Source organism: Marmota monax, unplaced genomic scaffold (assembly GCF_021218885.2).
Source record: "Marmota monax isolate L192 unplaced genomic scaffold, Marmota_monax_Labrador192_F-V1.1 WCK01_AAM20220418_F8-fsc00138, whole genome shotgun sequence".
NCBI lineage: Eukaryota > Metazoa > Chordata > Mammalia > Rodentia > Sciuridae > Marmota > Marmota monax.
This window is the reverse complement of record NW_026692763.1, coordinates 4,184,023-4,201,632: the sequence shown is the minus strand read 5'-3', so window position 1 is coordinate 4,201,632 and position 17,610 is coordinate 4,184,023. Positions and strand designations below refer to the sequence as shown.

At 45.0% G+C, this 17,610-nt stretch overlaps 2 protein-coding genes across 6 annotated transcripts in view; one reads left to right on the top strand and one right to left on the bottom strand.

Annotated features, from left to right (window-relative positions):
* Nucleotides 1-12,711, bottom strand: part of Sgsm2 (small G protein signaling modulator 2) — a 40,326-nt gene extending 27,615 nt beyond the window's left edge. For 3 of the 4 annotated variants that reach the window (XM_046446960.2, XM_046446962.2, XM_046446963.2), the window contains exons 1-2: nucleotides 12,557-12,710; nucleotides 8,667-8,742 (exon numbers count right to left, since the gene is read on the bottom strand). In XM_046446960.2, coding sequence (XP_046302916.1) covers nucleotides 8,667-8,742; nucleotides 12,557-12,613 — 133 coding nt within the window. In that variant the 5' untranslated portion in view covers nucleotides 12,614-12,710. Of the gene's footprint in view, nucleotides 1-8,666; nucleotides 8,743-12,556 lie in introns of all 4 variants that reach the window. The other variant, XM_046446964.2, reaches the window with a different exon arrangement.
* Nucleotides 12,712-12,957: 246 nt separating this feature from the next.
* Tsr1 (TSR1 ribosome maturation factor) overlaps nucleotides 12,958-17,610 on the top strand; it is an 11,439-nt gene continuing 6,786 nt past the window's right edge. The window contains exons 1-7 of one of the 2 annotated variants that reach the window (XM_046446949.2): nucleotides 12,958-13,265; nucleotides 13,786-13,991; nucleotides 14,167-14,270; nucleotides 14,578-14,797; nucleotides 14,898-15,032; nucleotides 15,776-16,200; nucleotides 17,211-17,370. In XM_046446949.2, the coding sequence (XP_046302905.1) occupies nucleotides 13,895-13,991; nucleotides 14,167-14,270; nucleotides 14,578-14,797; nucleotides 14,898-15,032; nucleotides 15,776-16,200; nucleotides 17,211-17,370 (1,141 nt within the window). In that variant the 5' untranslated portion in view covers nucleotides 12,958-13,265; nucleotides 13,786-13,894. The remainder of the gene's footprint in view (nucleotides 13,266-13,785; nucleotides 13,992-14,166; nucleotides 14,271-14,577; nucleotides 14,798-14,897; nucleotides 15,033-15,775; nucleotides 16,201-17,210; nucleotides 17,371-17,610) is intronic. The other variant, XM_046446947.2, reaches the window with a different exon arrangement.

The following is a 17,610-nucleotide window of genomic DNA, read 5'->3' as shown; positions in this document are numbered from 1 at the left end:
AGCAATGTAAAGGTGTAAAAGACTTCTTGGCCACTGCTTGGCACTCTGAAGGTGATCAGTGAGCCATGGTGTCTTCTTCCCTGTGCCTATGCTCATCCCCTGACTCCCCACCAGCACCTACCACACTATGGATTGTCTGTTCATGCTCTTCTCTCAGGCCTGCCCACATGCACAACTGGAGCAGTGCCCCCTTCACCTTTGGGAGGACTCGGCTCCCCGCAAATATCCCTTCTCTCTCCTATATCTTCAAATTTTCCTAATTAGGTACTTCCCATTTGAATATAAACATTCTATAAATTCTCCAGTTTAAAAAAAAAAAACATGAAACTGGGGTTGTGGCTCAGTAGCAGAACGCTTGCCTAGCATGTGTGAGGCACTGGGTTCGAATCTCAGCACCACATATAAATAAATAAACAAAATAAAAGTCCATCAACAACTAAAAAACAGATTAAAAAAAAAAAAAGTACCAGCGTCACCTTCCTTGAACCTGCATTCCTATTTGCTTATTGTCTCATTTAACTGCTCCCCTTTATTCAAGAAACCTCAAGAAAATGATCTGTTCTTAAAATCCCTCTCTCCTTCTCCTTCCATCCCTTCCTTCTCCTCCTCCTTCTCTCTCTCTCTGTACACACTGCTGGGGATTGAACCCAGGACCTCTTGCATGTTAGGCAAATATTCTACCTCTGAGCTACATCCCCAGCCCAGCCCTTCCATCTCCTTTAAAAAAAAAAAAATGATTTCATTATAGAAAATTCCAACCATATACAAAAGAAGACAGTGTAATGAACCCCCATGTACCTATGACCCAACTTAAAACAGTTATCAGGTCACAACCAATCTTGTTCAGCTGAACTACCTGCTACCAAGTTTTTCTTACCTTTGCATTTCTTTTTAATTTTTTTTTTGTAGTTGCAGGTGGACAGAATGCCTTTATTTATTTTTAAAATATTTTTTAGTTGTAAATAGACCTTTATTTAATTAATTTATTTATAGGTGGTGCTGAGAATCGAACCCAGTGCCTCACACACGCCAGGCGAGTGCTCTACCACTGAGCCATGACCCTAGCCCCCAGAATGCCTTTATTTTATTTGTTTATTTTTTATGTGGTGCTGAGAATCGGACCTAGTGCCTCACACTCGCAAGGCAAGTGCTCTGTCATTGAGCTACAGCTCCAGCCACGCCCCTGCATTATTTTGAAGCATATTTTGAACATCTAAACTCTTAAAAAAATATGTACACATACCTTTATTGCACCTACAAAATTAATAACAATTCCCTAATATGATCAAAATTTCCTGAGTTCTTAAGAGTTCAAGTTGCCCTGAATGTCTAGAAGTTCCAGACTCCAGAAACCTGGATTCTCAGATGGAATCTTGGAGAAGCCTCAAGGAGGCTTTATGGGAAGGTTGTAAGGTCAGTTCTAAGAACAAAGTAGATGCCAGGTGCTTTGGTTCACGCCTGTAATCCCAGCGACTCAGGAGGCTGAGGCCAGGAGGAGTACAAGTTCAAGACCAGCCTCAGCAACTTAGCAAGGCCCTAATAAATTTACTGAGATCCTGTCTCAAAATAAAAAATAAGGGGCTGGGGTTGTAGCTCAGTGGTAGAGTGTTTGTCTATCAGGTGTGAGGCACTAAGTTTGATTCTCAGCATCACATATAAATAAACAAATAAAGGTCCATCAACAACTAAAAGCAAACAAACAAATAAATAAATAAAAGGGCTGGTGTTGTAGCTCAGTGATTAAGTGCCCCAGGGTTCAATGCCTAGTACCCTCCCACCGGAAAAAAAAGTTATTGAGCACTCCTATATACCCAGCTCCATGCTATATGCTTTATCTGTATCCTTCCCCTTCCCTTCTATTTTTTTTTTGAACTGGGGATCAAACCCAGAGCCTCATGCATACTAGGCAAATACTAGTCTACTACTGAGCTATGTCCCCAGCCCTGCATGGCTCTTCTGATCCTCATATCTACCTTATGGGTGTAGCCTTAGAGACGGGTAACTGGTTATGGTTACACATTGAGAGACTGTCAGGATGTTAAACCCAGGTCTGCTTAACTCCAAGGCCCAGCTACAGACTCCCACCACATAAACTCAGCCACACCTCAGCACGGAATGAGGGGAACCAGTTCCTCCAGAGGAACTTCTTTCCTACTTGATCATTTCTGGATAGAATGCAGAAGTAAGATGGCCTGTGGATGAGCTGTTCATTCCATGCAGGTATGAAAAAGGAATCCTTTAACTTAAAAGAGATAGGCTGAAAACTGCCTTGGAGTCTGAATCTCAGAATGTACTGAAACATTTCTGGCTGCAATATCCCAGGTGGAATGCAAGTATCCCTTAGCACCTGCTTCTCTCCTAGCTTATTAGCATCCCCTTGCCATTCTTGAAGCAGCTCACTGCAGGGTAGACCTTCCTGGCTAATGAAGCTGCTTAGCAACAGGGAGCTGGTTAATAAAGCCCATGTTATTCCCAGCTCCACAGACTCCATCCCCATCTCCCATTACAGCTCATCCTCAGCCTGAAGCAACCCTCAGGCTGACCCATCTGCGGGAAGCTGCACCAGGAAGCAGGAGGCAGGGCTGGCCTGCACCCTCCTCCCAATGCCTAGCTACTGGTGTGAGAAGACAGAGCCTGAGAACCTGCTCTGCCAGACCAGGAGTCTCTCTCTACTCACCAATCAGAAGAAAGTCACTAGAGATACTGCGGATGCAGATCTGAGCCAGAAGGGAGGGCAGCCCAGAGAAACAGGACTTCTCCAAGGCTCATGGATTGATGTTACAATTACCTGAACTACTTAGGATCTCTTTTTGGCAAGGGAATAACTGTGCCTCCTTCAGCACATGCATTACTATTTCAGATGCAGGGTTCAAAGGCAAGCCTTGGGATGATTTGCTATTTAACTCTGACTTTCAGTGCTCTTCCCATAGGTACAAGTCAAATGCAGGGGATGGCAGGAGACACCAGCCTATAGGAGTAGGAAAGGGGTTCATGAAGACATAGGGAAAACATGAGCATTAATTTGATTCAATAGTCTTTTTTTTTTTTTTTTTTGGCACTGGGGATCAAATCCAGGGTCTTATGCATGCTAAGCAACTACCCTACCACTAAGCTCCATCCTTGGGCCACAACAGTAAGTCTTTACATTAAAATTTAAAAATTCAGGGGCTGGGGTTGTGGCTTGGTGGTAGAGCGCTCGCCTAGCATGCAAGTGTGAAGCACTGGGTTTGATCCTTAGCACCACATAAAAATAAAATAAAGGTATTGTGTCCACCTACAACTAAAAAAATATATTTAAAAAATTCAAAGACCCGAGTGAGGGGTATATACAGCTCGGGGGTAGAGCTGTGCTTAGCATGCACTAGGTTCATTGTATTATGGAGCCACATGCAAATCTGACATAATGTTTTAAGATAAAAGGGAAATATCAAAGATCCCTTTCCCATGATGGTAGTTTTTTTTTTTTTTTTTGGTACTGGGGATTGAACTCAGGGGCACTCAACCACTGAGCCACATCCCCAGCCCTGTTTTGCATTTTATTTAAAGACAGGGTCTCACTGAGACTGAGCTGCTAAGTACCTCACCATTGCTGAGGCTGGCTTTGAACTTGCGATCCTCCTGTCTCAGCCTCCTAAGCCTCTGGGATTATTGGCGTACTCCACTATGCCCGGCCACATGATGGTAGTTTTGAGTCCATTCTCCCAGCCCACCCTCTGCAGCTTGAGAAGCAGTTGCACAGGTACTCATTTTCTGGCCTGGGAGTTCAGAGGTTGCCAAGCTGAGCAGCACTGTAGCCTTGATATACAGAGGACAGCATGAGAAGACCCCTCCCACAGCAGCTGGATTTGCCAGGAAAGCTTCCTCACAAGGAAGGTTTCTACTTGCAGGGCCTGACTGGTTTCTGGATAGATAGGTTTAGGAACAACCACAGCAAAATCAACAAATGCATCTTTCTTGCCAGTCTTGGGAGTCCCATCCATCTTCCTGAGTGATGGGAACTGGAATCTGGTCACAACTTTCTTGGGTCAATTTTTTTTTTTTTTTTGGTATCAAGGATTAAACCTATAGGTGCTTAACCATTGAATCTCATCCCCAGTCTTTTTTTTTTTTTTTTTTTTGTAGTTGTAGATGGATAGAATGCCTTTATTTATTTTTATGTGGTGCTGAGGATTGAACCCAGTGCCTCACACATGCTAGGCAAGCACTCTGTCGCTGAGCTATAGCCCCAGCACCCCTAGACCTTTTTATATTTTATTTAGAGACAGGGTCTTGCTAAGTTGCTTAGGGTCTTGCTAAATTGCTGAGGTTGGCTTTGAACTTTTGATTCTCCTGCCTCAGCCTCCCACGCTCCTAGGATTATAGGCATATGCCACCACACCTGACCAAATGTCTACATTCTAAGGAAGCTCATCTTGCCTAGGTTTGGCCTTCCTCAGTCACCCCTTAGTCCTCCTCACCAGGAATAGAGGGCCAGCATGGAGTCGAGGGCAGCCCCGGACCCTCTAGGGAATATGGTCATTCCACAGTTACAACAGTCTCTGAAGCCTTCACTCTTAGCACATTCTTTGTAATCCTATTCCTCTTAGAACAAAGCTGAATACTGCATGTGGTTAGGACAGTAGTAAAACCCAGTAAAAAAAAAAGTCTGGATCACTTTCAGACTAAACATGCACTTCTGAGCATTTTTCTAGATGAGGAAGACTGGTATATAAGAATCTTCAAAAGGCAAAGGGGTGGCATTTTTTTCAATCAATGCATAACTAGTCCTCCTCCTTCCCTTTCCCCCTGGTTATGACTCTACTGTGTGTGTAATGCATGGAAATGGCTTGCAGAAAGGGAGGAAAAAATGGTTGATAATCACTGCTTTAAATCAACCTTATTTTGAGCTCAAATTTAGAACACCAATTGCTGTTATTTGGAACAACAATTTTGATAAAGCACAGGATTCCTTTCTCTTTGAGTCTCAGATGCCCCAACTTGATATAGCTTGATACTGTTGGCAACCCCTCCTGCTCACATGCTCCTGGGTAACTCTTGGGCTCACATGTCCTTGAGCCCAAGGCAGAGGCAGCAAACTGGTAAAGGCCTGCAGATGCCTTTTGTTTGGCCCACACAATTAAAAAAAGAAAAAAATGGAATTAGTTGTCAGCATTTACAAAGTGAAAAATTTCATACAAAATCTCAGACTTCGGGTTTCTCTGGTTTTAAAACAAAAACAGGCCATGGGAAGCCTGGTGACATTCTTGTAGAAAATGAATAGTGCCTGTCCTTCTACACAGGACAAGTGCTGTCCAAGTCACCCCAGTCTCACATCTGGCCAGCTTCATGTGTTTTTTTTTTTTTTTTTGAGGGGATTGAATCCAGAAGTACACTACCTTTGAGCTACATCCCCAGCCCTTTTAAAAAAATTATTCTGAGACAAGGTCTTATTAAATTGTCCATGCTGGCCTGACCATGGCAATCCTCCTACCTCAGTGTTTTCAGTAGCTGGGTTTACAGATGTGCACCACCATGTCTGGTGCTTGTAGATGTTTTTTGTCGGACTCTAGGTATTTAAGTTTATGCTCATGGCTCTGAGCCACCTCCTGCAGACCAGCAGAACAGTGTTCCTCTTGCTGAGTTTAGAACCCTAGAGAGCTGGGGGCCTTGTTTTACGGCAGCAACTGAAATTGGCTGAAAGTAGAAAAATCATTCATTTTGAGTGTGCTGCAAAGAGTCCTTTGCTTCCAGGCAGGAGACAAAAGCAAAAGTGCCACTGCTTCCTGGATTGGGGGTGGCTATGGGTCCGGACCTATCAGAGGAGAGCTGACAGTTGTTTCTCACCAAAACCACCTGAACATGGAACACCCACCGCTTTTTTTCCTGCTTGTCTTCCTCCAACACCTTTTCCCTCATTCTCCCACAGCTACCCACACATAGCACCCATGCACAAGCTGTTTGCACTACTTGATTCTGTTTTCTCTAGTGTGTGTGCTTTGACAAAGCCTAGCACCAAGCCATGCATAATTGGGCTGCCTGTAAAGCCCTTCTGGTGATGAGACACTGGCTGACCTCAAGGGAACACAGCACAGGTAGAATGGAAGAGAGTTCTTATACTCTTCAAACTTGGTTCTGCCAACAAAATGTAAGATCAGGTTTCTCTTTGTAAACCTGGAAATCAGTTCATCTCAAAGAGCTGGGGAACCTTATCCAAAAGGGAGATGGTGGGACTCAGATCCTACAAAACTTAGCCTTAGTTTCAACATCTGAAGGAGAAGAAAAGCATTTTCTGAGCTCTTACAATGCTAAGAATGTTCACAGGCATCAGCTCCATCCCCACAAAAATTTACTCTTGTGCAAATCATCACCATAATTTTAAAGAAGCAAATTGAGGGTGACAGAAATTAAGAAACATTCTACGCTGGGCACTTTGATGCATGTGGGCAATTCCAGTGACTTGGGAGGTTAAAGGCAGGAGGATAGCAAATTTGAGACCCTGTCTCTAAGTAAATAAATAAATAAATAAATAGGCCTGGGGGTGTAGTTCAGTGGTAAAATGTCCCTGGGTTAAATCTCCAGTACCAAAAAAGAAAAAGAAGTAAGCAGAGTACCAGGATTCAAAACCCAGTGTCACTCAGTCTCTCCTTACAGGGTGCTTGTCCTCAACACCTTCTCACAGCTCTCTGCTTTATTTTCCTGCAGGCTTTTTTTTTTGTGTGTACCAGGGATAGAACCCAGGGACACTTAACTACTAAGCCACATTGTCTGCTTTTTTATTTTTAGAAAGGGTCTCAGTACATTGCTTAGGGCTTCACTAAATTGCTGAGGCTGGTCTTGAACTTGTGATCCTCCTGCCTCAGCCTCTGGATTCACTGGGATTATAGGTATGCGCCACCATGCCCAGTTTTTCCTGTATAGTCCTTACCGCTACCTATTATTATCTGTATCTTTGCATTTGTTTCCTGTTTCCCTCAACAGAATTTAAGTCCTTGGGGGCAGAGACTTTGTCCATCTTTTTTTCTGCCATTTCCCTGCATGGAAAACAGTATTTGGACCCCCAGTTATTGCTGGATTCATAGGAAGAGCAACTCTGCCTTACTGAAAAGGCATTCTTTCTAAGTGTATGCTCAGCATGTGTTAGGCCCTGTGTTTGATCCCACACACTGAAATAAGTGAAAAATTTAAAAAGGGAGTTTAGAGGAGGAAGATCAAAGTCCTGGAAATGTGCTAGGTATATTGGTACATGCCCCAGGTTCCAGCAACTTGGGCGGCTGACACAGGAATACCATAACTTTGAGGCCAGCCTCATCAACTTAGCAAGACCCTGTTTCAAAATAAAAAATAAACCAGGCATGGTGTAATGTAATCCCAGTGACTTGGGAGGCTGAGGTAGGAAGATTGGAGCAAGTTCAAACCCAGCCTCAGCAACTTAGCAAGGCCCTGAGCAACTCAGTGAGACCCTGTCTCTAATGAAATATAAAAAAGGGGTAGGGGGGCTGGAGTGGTGGCTCAGTGGTAGAGTGCACGCCTAGCATGCATGAGGCACTGGGTTCGTTCCTCCTTGGCACCACATAAAAACAAACTAATGTATCCACCTTAAACTAAAGATACATACATAAATAAATTTTTTAAAAAAAGGGTTAGGAATGTGGCTCGGTGGTTAAGTACCCCTGGATTCAATCCTTGTCACCAAAATAAATAAATAGATAATTTTAAAGAGCATGTAGCTCAGTAGTACAAGTTTGTCTAGCCTATGCAAGGCCCTAGGTCTAATCCCTGGTAACATAAAAAAATCAATCAATCAATCTTGGAAATCCAAGTAAGCTGTGTGTAGAAATAAGTTTTCTCCTATAAAGACAAACGACTTCATTCTGTGTCCATGGCAGAAAAACTTTGGCTTTCCCTTCCTAGCCGAGGTTCATGTTCTTTAGCATCCAATCCAGTGCATGGAGAGTTAGGATGATGGAGCAACCCAGGTGGTATTAATTAGAAAGAAAACATGAGACAGAAAGCATCCAGAAAGTACTAACCTTCTCCAAAATGAAAAAAAAAGGATAAATCAGAGCTGCTGTTTCCAAACCTGAATTACCCAGGGTGGTGGTTCTCAAAGTATGGCCCCTGGAACAGCAATATCAGCCTCATCTGTGAGCTTGGTTGAAACCCAGATTCTCAGGCCCACTCCAGACCTGCTAGACTCAGAAACTCCAGGGTTGGAACTCAGAGGATTTTACTAACTTATTTAGGTCCTGGGGATTGAACCTAGGGGTATTTTACCACTGATCCAATGAGATACATCCACAGTCCTTTTTATTTTGAGACAGGGTCTCACAAAGTTGCTGAGGCTGGCCTTAAATTTTTCCTGCCTTAGCCTCCTGATGGATGGGATTACAAGTGTGCGCCACCTCGCCTGCCCAGGAATGTGCTTTAACAAGTTCCTCAGATGACACTGATACACACTAAAATTTGAGAACTGTTGTCCAACGGAATTAAAAATGGGTCTGAAAATCTGCTTCAGTAAGTTTGGGTAAGAGCCCAAAAAGATTTCAAAAGCTTCTAGATTGATTTGGACCTGCAGTCAGATTTGCAAACCACTAAACCTGAGGGTTCATCTTTTCCTGGCACCAGGACAGTGTCCTCAGTTCTAAACCTACTTCTTACTTCCCATTATCCCTAAGTCACTCACTTACCACACAGAGCAATGATGTGGCTGCTATCCTCATGAACAAACTTCCTGGTGACAGCTTCCTCCATGATCTGCTTCACCTGTGGACAAATGGAAACCATTATTACCTTTACTTGTTTATTTATTTATTCCTGATCATGGGGCTTGAGGGGGTTGAGGGTAGACTCAGCGGTAGAACGTGTGCTTTGTGGGTGCAAGGCCCTGGGTCTAATCCCTAGCATCCAAAGAACATGGAAAAAAAAAAAAGGCCTCTCGGCAAGTAAATAGCTTGGCTCTGCCCTCCTGGTCCAGGTTTTGGTACACTTGCTGAAATGACAGGGATGGGAGGGGTGGGGAAGGAAACTTTTTTCAGCACAGCTTGTTCCAAGTCTTATGGAGAGGAAATCAGGAAGAGATGTTAAAACTTGCCATCTTGGAGGTTCTAATCCAGGTAGAAGTGGCTTGCCTTGGAGAACAGACAGAGGAGGTTATTTGCTCATGGATACTCAGCTGGAGAAGGGCTTCTAGGTAGACACGCTGTCCTTTAGGGACAGACTGTTTCCATGAAGACTGCAGACAAACAATCTGCCCTTCCTTTTCTCCCTCTTCTCCAGGGTTCAGGAGTAGGTCCTTCTATGCCACAGGGACACTGGCTATAAGCTTTCAATCTTTTCTATCCAAGGAGGAATCCAATAATCCTGACGATTTTGGATTCCCAATAAATACCTTATAAGGTGAGCAGTCACATCTTTTTTAAGAAAAAGCTCAAGGGGCTGGGGATGTACCCAGAGGTCTAGCATGCACAAGGCTCTGACCTTAATCCCTGCCACCCCAAACAACAACACAAAAAGCTTTTTAAAAAGAAACTGTCTTATTGTTTACTGTTTATTGTGATTATTCAGTAAATATAATTTTATAGCTTGGTAAATTTTCAAAATGAACAATCCTATAAAACTAGCATCTAGAGCAAGAAATAGAACATGTGACCAACACCCCAAAGCACTCCTGCTCCGTCATTTTCCCCTCCAGTCGTCACTCCCACCTGAGGGTACCCTCTATCCTGATTTCTAACATCAGATTAGTTCTTCTCATTTTAATATTTTTTAAAATCTCAGCATGTTGTGTTTTGTGACTAGTTTCACTTGCTTTCCTGTGTGATGGTGAGATTCTTCATATGGTGTGTAATTGGAGTCTGTTCATTCCCCATTGTGTAGACACATCACAATCGACTGGCATTTGGGTAGTTTCCAGTTTGGGGCTGTTATGAATAGTATTTCTATGAATATTCTGGACATGTCTTTTGGTGAACATATGTGCCGACTTTTAAAAATTTATATTTCTAGACAAGGAATTTCTGATGCATATATCCTGCTTTACTAGACATTGCCAAAATGCTCTCCAAGGTGGCTGTGCTAACTTATACTCACATCAGTAGTGAATGAAGTTCCAGTTACTTCTAATTCTTAAGCTAAGAACTGTTAGTGTCCTGGGGGAATCTGCCAGGAGACAGATACTAACACAAGAGATTTAAGAGGTGGATTTCCTCAGCCCCACTGTAAAATCTTACAAATAAAGCAAGCCCTGGTCCTTGCTACTGTTTAAACAGGCATGCAGCATCCTGATGCTGCCCTGGCCCCCAAGGCCCTCCCTTAGCACTGATATTCTTTAGAGAGTGGAAGTGTGTCCAGAGCCTGGAGAGGAGGAAGGAAGGAGGAATCTGGAGGTTCCTCCCTGCTGGAACTGCTCATGGTTTTGTGACTAGGTAAAATGTGGATCAGATCGGATAGATGCCTGCACTCTAAACTGTTAAAAGTTTCCTAGATTACTTCTCAAGGGGTGTTTGCATTAAACAGAGTATAATATCACAGCTAAAGGTCTTTATATCACCTAAAGCAGGCTAGTGAGGCACATTTTTGGATTAGGACCTACAGATACTTATAGACCTATACCAGGGATCACTGTGAAAGTTTAGCCTTGCTTACAATGATCCCCCTTGTCTCTTGTAGGAGGGGAAAGGATACATTTTTTTCTGTAATCCAAGTGCCAAAAGGGGAAGGGAAATATATGAAGTTCAGAGCAGGTCAACCTTTGATAGGAAGATACATAATTGTAGCATATTCTGCACATTTCTCACTTTTTAAAGGAATCATCCTTGGAATAATATAGTCTTTCAAGTACTGGAAAAAAATCATCATCTCTTCAAAATCCTTCTCACTATCCCTAATCAACCACCAAATTTGGATTACACCAATAATCCAAGCAACATCTGTCTGTAGTATGAGGATAGCAACTTTTCTGTTTATGTTTATACTCTTCCTGAAAGTCTCAGTCACTGGACTATCTTCTTTCTGAGGATAATCACTGAGGTTTCCTTCTTGGGAAGGAAAGGGTTGAGGTTTAAATGCTGATTCGATATATCCTGGGCTTAAGAAACCCTTTCTGCTCTCATATGTGGAGGCTAGGGAGAGGAAAAAAAATGGGGTAGCCGGGTGGGGAATCTTATGAAAACAGGAGACCAGCAGACTAGAGGATAGGGAACAGGGGAGGGAGGAGTGGAAGGACAGAGGAATTACTGGGGAACAAAATTCACCAAATTATTTTGTTATATTGTGTGCATATATAAATTTGTAACAACAAATTTCACTATTATATATAATTATAGCACAAAGAAAATTAAAAAAAAAAAAAAGAAATTCTTCCTTGATCACTTCAGAGCAAAAGTACAGTGAAGCTTCTTACACAAGCTGGGAAAGTGATGGCTTCAATTATATCTCTGACAAGGAGAGGGAAGGAACAAATGTTAGGTCATAGTAGCCAGTCCGCAGTTAATGCAGAACCTAGAGTTTTCCTCAATCCTGAAAGTCTAAGGAGTAAAGGAACCAACATAGTGAAGTTTCATATATGAGATAGGTAGCATTATTCCTATTTTAAAGACAAAGAAATCAAGACTCAGAGAGGTTAACTAACTTATTCAAGGTCACACAGGGGCCAGGTCCAAAATATTCCAAACTTCATAATTTCTCATCAGACCTCAGTCTTCAAGATCTATTTACCAGTCACTGAGTTTCTACAGCATTGGATACAGTATAGTGGACAAAACAGATGGGTTGCCTGCCCTCATGGAGTTCACACATCTGGCCGACTTAGCCACAGAGGAAGGTACAGGAAGGAGGCCTAATTCATTTCAATTCATTTCATCTACTCTGCGGGCTTGAGCTCTCATACGCTGGTGAGTCATTCATATGGGCACCCCCTCACCCACTGAAACTGAAATGGGCTTTTGAGCAGGGTCAAGGTAAAGGGGGTTGGTAGAGAGGCCTCTTTTCTTCCTGACATGAGGGCTTTCCTTGAAGAGGGGGGATCTGAATCTTAAAAAAACATTCTCAAAACAAAAAAACAAAAAACTCTGGTTTCTGGGTAAGGAGGTGGGCGTGGAGGGAGAAATTGTGGGGTGTGCGGCAAACCTCCGACAGCCACGACTCAGTTGCCAGAGGGCCTGGGGACCAGGGTGTAGCTCAGCAGGAGCTAAGCCCCCCAATCCCACCCGGATCGGCGCCACAGGAGGCCCGCGGGGCCCCGCCCCCTCCCCAGGCAGCGCGGGCAATGAATGGGCAGTTCGGGTTCCCCAAAAATCGCCGCCACCCCTCCCCCAATTTTGGTCTCCCGGCGCTGCCGCCGTCACGGGCAGAGAGCTGCGGGACCGCGAAGCAAATAACCCCTGGAGCGCCGGCCGGGCCCCTGGGGCCCAGGGGCGCTGCCCAGATCTAGGAAAATTGCAGCCTTAGCCCGCCCAGGACCCCGCCCCCGCCTGGCCCCGGGCCTCCCGCGGCCGCCCGTAGGGGCTGCCACTGACCCTTCAGCTCCCTGGGCCGCGCGGGCGGGGCAAGAACCCCGGGGTCCTGGCCCCGACTTTACCTCCTTTTTCACGTTCCACAGCAGTTTCTCTTTGACCGCATCCTCCGCGCTGCCCATGGTGAAGCGGGTGGCAGGGAGGCGGCGCCGAGCAGCCCCCAAGACCCCCGCGCGCCCTCGCCGCCTCCGCGCCTCTCAGTTCAGCGCCCCACGCGCAAGGCGGAACCCCTGCCCGCCGCGCTCCCCGCCCGCTGCCGCCGCCGCAGCCACTGCCCGGTGCTCAGCTCCGCAGCCATCTTCTGAGCCCCGCACCGACGTCAAGCTACAGGCCCGGCCCCTTCCCACAGCTGGAGGGGGATGCGCACAGCGACAGGGTGGGGGGAGGTCGGGGCGAGGGGAGTCTGCGCGCGCCTGGGGGCGGCTGGCCCGGGTGCGCGCCTCCGGGGCCGCTGCCATGGCAACGCGCCTGTTTCTGCCTCGAGGGCGCGAACCCGCATTGTGAGCACCTGGCTGGCCCTGAACCCCGCCGCTTAGAGCAAGCCGCTTGCGCCTCGGCTGGCCTCAACCCAGCAGGGTGTTCCCTGACTTCTACCTGCCCGTTCTCCAGACGGGAGAGCAGGCAGCAGGGAGGTAGGAGCCCAGGCATTGGGTCCCCTGTGGCTAGAATCTGCCTCCGGGAAAGCCAGCCAGCAGTCGTCGCCTGGCCCCATTGCTTCTCCGAATACCCCCCCGTCAGCCGTCGCTCTCAGCTGCAAAACTTGTGGAATTAGAGGTAGGAACGCAGTCGCCAGTTATGGAGAACGGGAGCCCGAGGGCAGAAGTGTCCTTGCCAGCCCCCACGCCCCTGCCATCTTCGGGGTTGCCACGTCCTGACTGGTCCTTCTTGAGGCTATGGGGAGGTGGGGCGCGGGTTAGAGTAACAGGGATCTGTCGGTGAGGGTGAAACAAAAGCCTTCCACGCGATTCGCCTTGGAACTTAAGAGTATTGAGGGAAAGGATGCTCAGTGATAACACCTGAGGCAAACTGCAGAAAAGCGAGGTCGAGTCTCGAAGAGAGGAAGGGCTTAGGCCTCTAGGCATGAATGGATTCTTTCATTCAACATCTTCCTACGTGATGCAACTTTATAGTGCAAAAATAAATGAAAACACAGGGAGCAAATTAGTCCTCCTGGACCGATAGACCTAGTCCCTAGAATCTACATTCCGCGTTTTAACGCCCCCAATTGCAGACTGCGGCGTGGGAAAAGTTCCCACCGCCGCAGAGTCTTTGGCACAGAGTGCTACACCCGCAGGTGGGAAAGACCTCGCGAGAGGGAGCGGGAACCCCACCCCCGCGAAGTGAACCGGAAGCGCTCGGCCTGGGCAGGAAGTATTGCTGACTCCGCGCACGTGAACTTCGGCATGGCGGCTCACCGTTCCGGCCCGCTCAAGCAGCAGAATAAAGCTCATAAAGGCGGGCGGCATCGGGGTCGAGGATCCGCACAACGGGACGGAAAGGGTGAGAAGATAGTGTAGGAAGGGCTGTTTAACTGACATAGTTGCTTTTCTCTGTGCCTCGACAGCTGGTCTCGGGTCTGGGACCCACGCGAAAGACTCTGAGGTGGCCAGTGGGGCTCTTGGTTGAACAACTTATGGTGTCGATCCCTGTAGCCCCTTTTTCATCTGTTTTCCAGGTCGTGTAGAACTGAAAATCTTGTGCAAGAAGGTGAGAAAAGAGCTCAGCAGAGTAGACCAGAGACATCGCGCCAACCAGCTCCGAAAGCAGAAGAAGGAGGCGGTGAGAGGAGTGGGGGTTGAGGAATGGTGCGGTTTCTCTACCGTTTTAGACGGGTAATTCTTCGTGCTAGAAAATGTGGCCAGGAAAGAACTGAAATATAATCCTAGAGCGCATGTCTGGCTTAACTACAAGTGTTGATTCTCGCTAGAGCATTCTCTGCTTTATTTCGCGCTCCTTACCCGACCCCCACCCGCCCCAATGCATGTGGTGGTTAACAAGGGTGCTAGTTAGGGCAAGGAGCATCTGCACTGTTGGAAATGCAGTACTGGAGCATGGTTCAGAGATGTTCTCTGATTTTGTTTTTCAGGTTCTGGCAGAGAAGAGACAGCTGGGCAGCAAGGATGGGCCTCCTCATCAGGTGCTGGTGGTGGCTTTGCATAACAGAATTTCCCTGTCTGAGGCCTTTCGCCTTCTTCAGGATAGGGACATGGGAACAGTGCACTTAAATGAATGGGGAAGCACCTATAGCTTTATGCTGCTGTGCCCCCGTTTGAAACATCGGTGGTTTTTCACATCTGCAAGGCCAGGTTAGCATATACAATATTTTTCCGTCTTTATGTTTGCAGTAATGTTAATGAGGTTATATGCTCATGTCAACTACTACTCTTATTGTGTTTTTATTTTTAGGAGATCTTCACAGTGTATTAGATATGGCTAAAGTGGCTGATACCATCCTGTTCCTCCTTGATCCACAAGAAGGCTGGGACAGCACTGGGGATTACTGCCTTTCCTGCCTCTTTGCTCAGGGTCTTCCCACCTATAGTAAGTAAGTTGGGAGTATTAGAGGCCAGGGAAGGAAGTGAATTAGCTTTTTTTTTTTTGGTAGATGGACACAATACCTTTATTATATTTATTTTTATGTAGTGCTGAGGATTGAACCCAGTACCTCCCAGGTGCTAGGCAAGGTGCTCTACCCTAAGCTACAACCCCAGCCCCATGAATTAACATTTTTTACGGTTTTCCAGATATTGTGCTTGGCATTTGATTGCTGAATATAACTGATGGACTGTATTAAGCTGGTAATGCAATATACATGTACAAATTAATCTTGGTCATTTATTTACAAATTACCAATTAAGGGTTTGGGTTTTTTTCTTTTTTTTTTTTTTTTTTTAATATCTGGGCTGTCCTGTTGAGAGGAAGAAGATTGTGAAATTTGGTTTCACTGACTTTTTTTTTTTGGTACCGGGGATTGAATTCAGGGGGCGCTCAACTACTGAGCCAATTCTCAGCCCTATTATTTGGATTTTATTAGAGACAGGGTCTCATTGAGTTGCTTAGTGCTTTGCAGTTGCTGAGGCTAGCTTTGAACTCACAATTATCCTGTCTCAGCCTCCCAAGTCACTGGGATTATAGGCGTGCGTGCACCTCTGCGCCCAGCCTCATTGACATTTCTTTAGGGTAGTTGAGTGATCTCAATACAATTGTTAGGTTGTTTGTAAGCTACAGGGGGTTTTTATATAGTGAAGGGATAAATTATAAAGATCCTTCTCTTTTGCTTACAGCACTTGCTGTCCAGGGATTTTCTGGTATCCCTCTGAAAAAACAAATAGATGCCAGAAAGAAGCTAAGCAAAGCAGTAGAGAAGCGATTTCCTGATGACAGACTCCTCCTGTTAGACACTCAACAGGAAGCAGCAACACTGCTTAGGCAGTTGGCTAACCAAAAGCGAAGGCATCTTGCTTTTAGAGATCGGCGAGCCTATCTGTTTACCCATGCTGCTGATTTTGTACCTAGTGAAGAGAATAAGTTGGTGGGCACCTTGAAAATCTCAGGCTATGTTCGTGGGCAGACTCTGAATGTAAATAGCTTGCTACATATTGTTGGACATGGTGATTTCCAAATGAAACAGATAGATGCCCCCATCGATCCTTTTCCTTTAAACCCTAAAGTGATAAAATCCCAAAAGGACTCAGGCATGGCAATGGAGGTAAGATTGATGGATTTTGTTTGTTTTTTGGGGATGGGGTCTTGCTATGTTGAACTTCTGGGCTCAAGCCATTTTCATACATCAGCCTCCTGAGTAGCTGGTACTATAGGTGGTCACCACTGAACCTTACCTCAGAATTGATCTTTATTCATTTATTTATTTATTTTTAGAAGCATGCATTGTAGATTAATATGTAAGTTGAAACAGAATGGAAAAATTTAAATTGAGAGAAAGTAGTCTGCATACTTAGGCCAATGAGGAGACACTTAGTTTGAAGGCAAGTAACAGTCAACTACAAATATGTTGATAAATCATTAGTGCAGCATTTTCTAGATACTTCGCATTGCAGTTGGCTCTGAGATTATAAGAGATATGGTCAGAGAACTTAGTTAAATTAGAAGAAAATGTCAAACATCTTTGAAATAAAAAAAATTGGATATGGTAAGATATGGACCTGCTGTATTAGTTGAAAAGGTAGATTAGCAAGCTTCACAGAGATCAGATTTTAGCTAGGTGTTGAGTATTGTGATTTTGAGTTGAGCAGAGGTAAAAGAATGTTGGGAGGGGCTGGGGTTGTGGCTTAGTGGCAGAGCGCTTGCCTAGCATGTGTGAGATGCTAGGTTCAATCCTCAGCACCACGTAAAATAAACAAAGGCATGCTGTCCATCTACAATTAAAAATATCTATATTTCAAAAATTTAAAAAAGAATATTAGAAGATAGATACAACATGAACCTAAGCACAGTGATGAAGCATAAGGTTTCTTTGAATTATGAAGACAGCAACCTGATGGAAGTGAGGGATGTGGTTAGGAATAAGACCAGATTATGAAAGGCCTGAAGACTCAAGCAGGGGTACAGAGCTAAATGACCATTTGAAAAATTGTGACAGCTTTTGACTTTGTTTCATTCATTCTTCATGAGAGCTGATTCTTCTGGGTTTTATGGTCAGAGTTGGCTGTAGTAAGATTTTGCTTAATGTTTGGCTATCACCTGCTTTTGGTTTTCAAGGTTTGTGCTTCAGATGTTGCATCTGACATGGAAGAAGATCTTAAGGTCCTAATGAAGGCAGACCCTGATAGACAAGAGTCTTTGCAAACAGAAGTTATTCCAGATCCAATGGAAGGGGAGCAAACCTGGCCCACTGAGGAGGAGCTGAGTGAGGCAAAAGGTTGGTAGTAGCAATCTTGTTATTTATCTGACCCGGAATTGTGAATTTTGACTAGTTGCTCACAGGGTAGCTGGTCACACCCTATAGAGTAGAGTTGGATGAAGATATAGTTGAAGTTGTGTCACCTCTTCTTTCCCCCAAATGCTATATAATTGTACTAGGCAAACATTGGGCACACCTTTGCTCCGTTTTGAAACTAACTTGTTATTGTATTATAATAAACACAAACAACTTAAGATC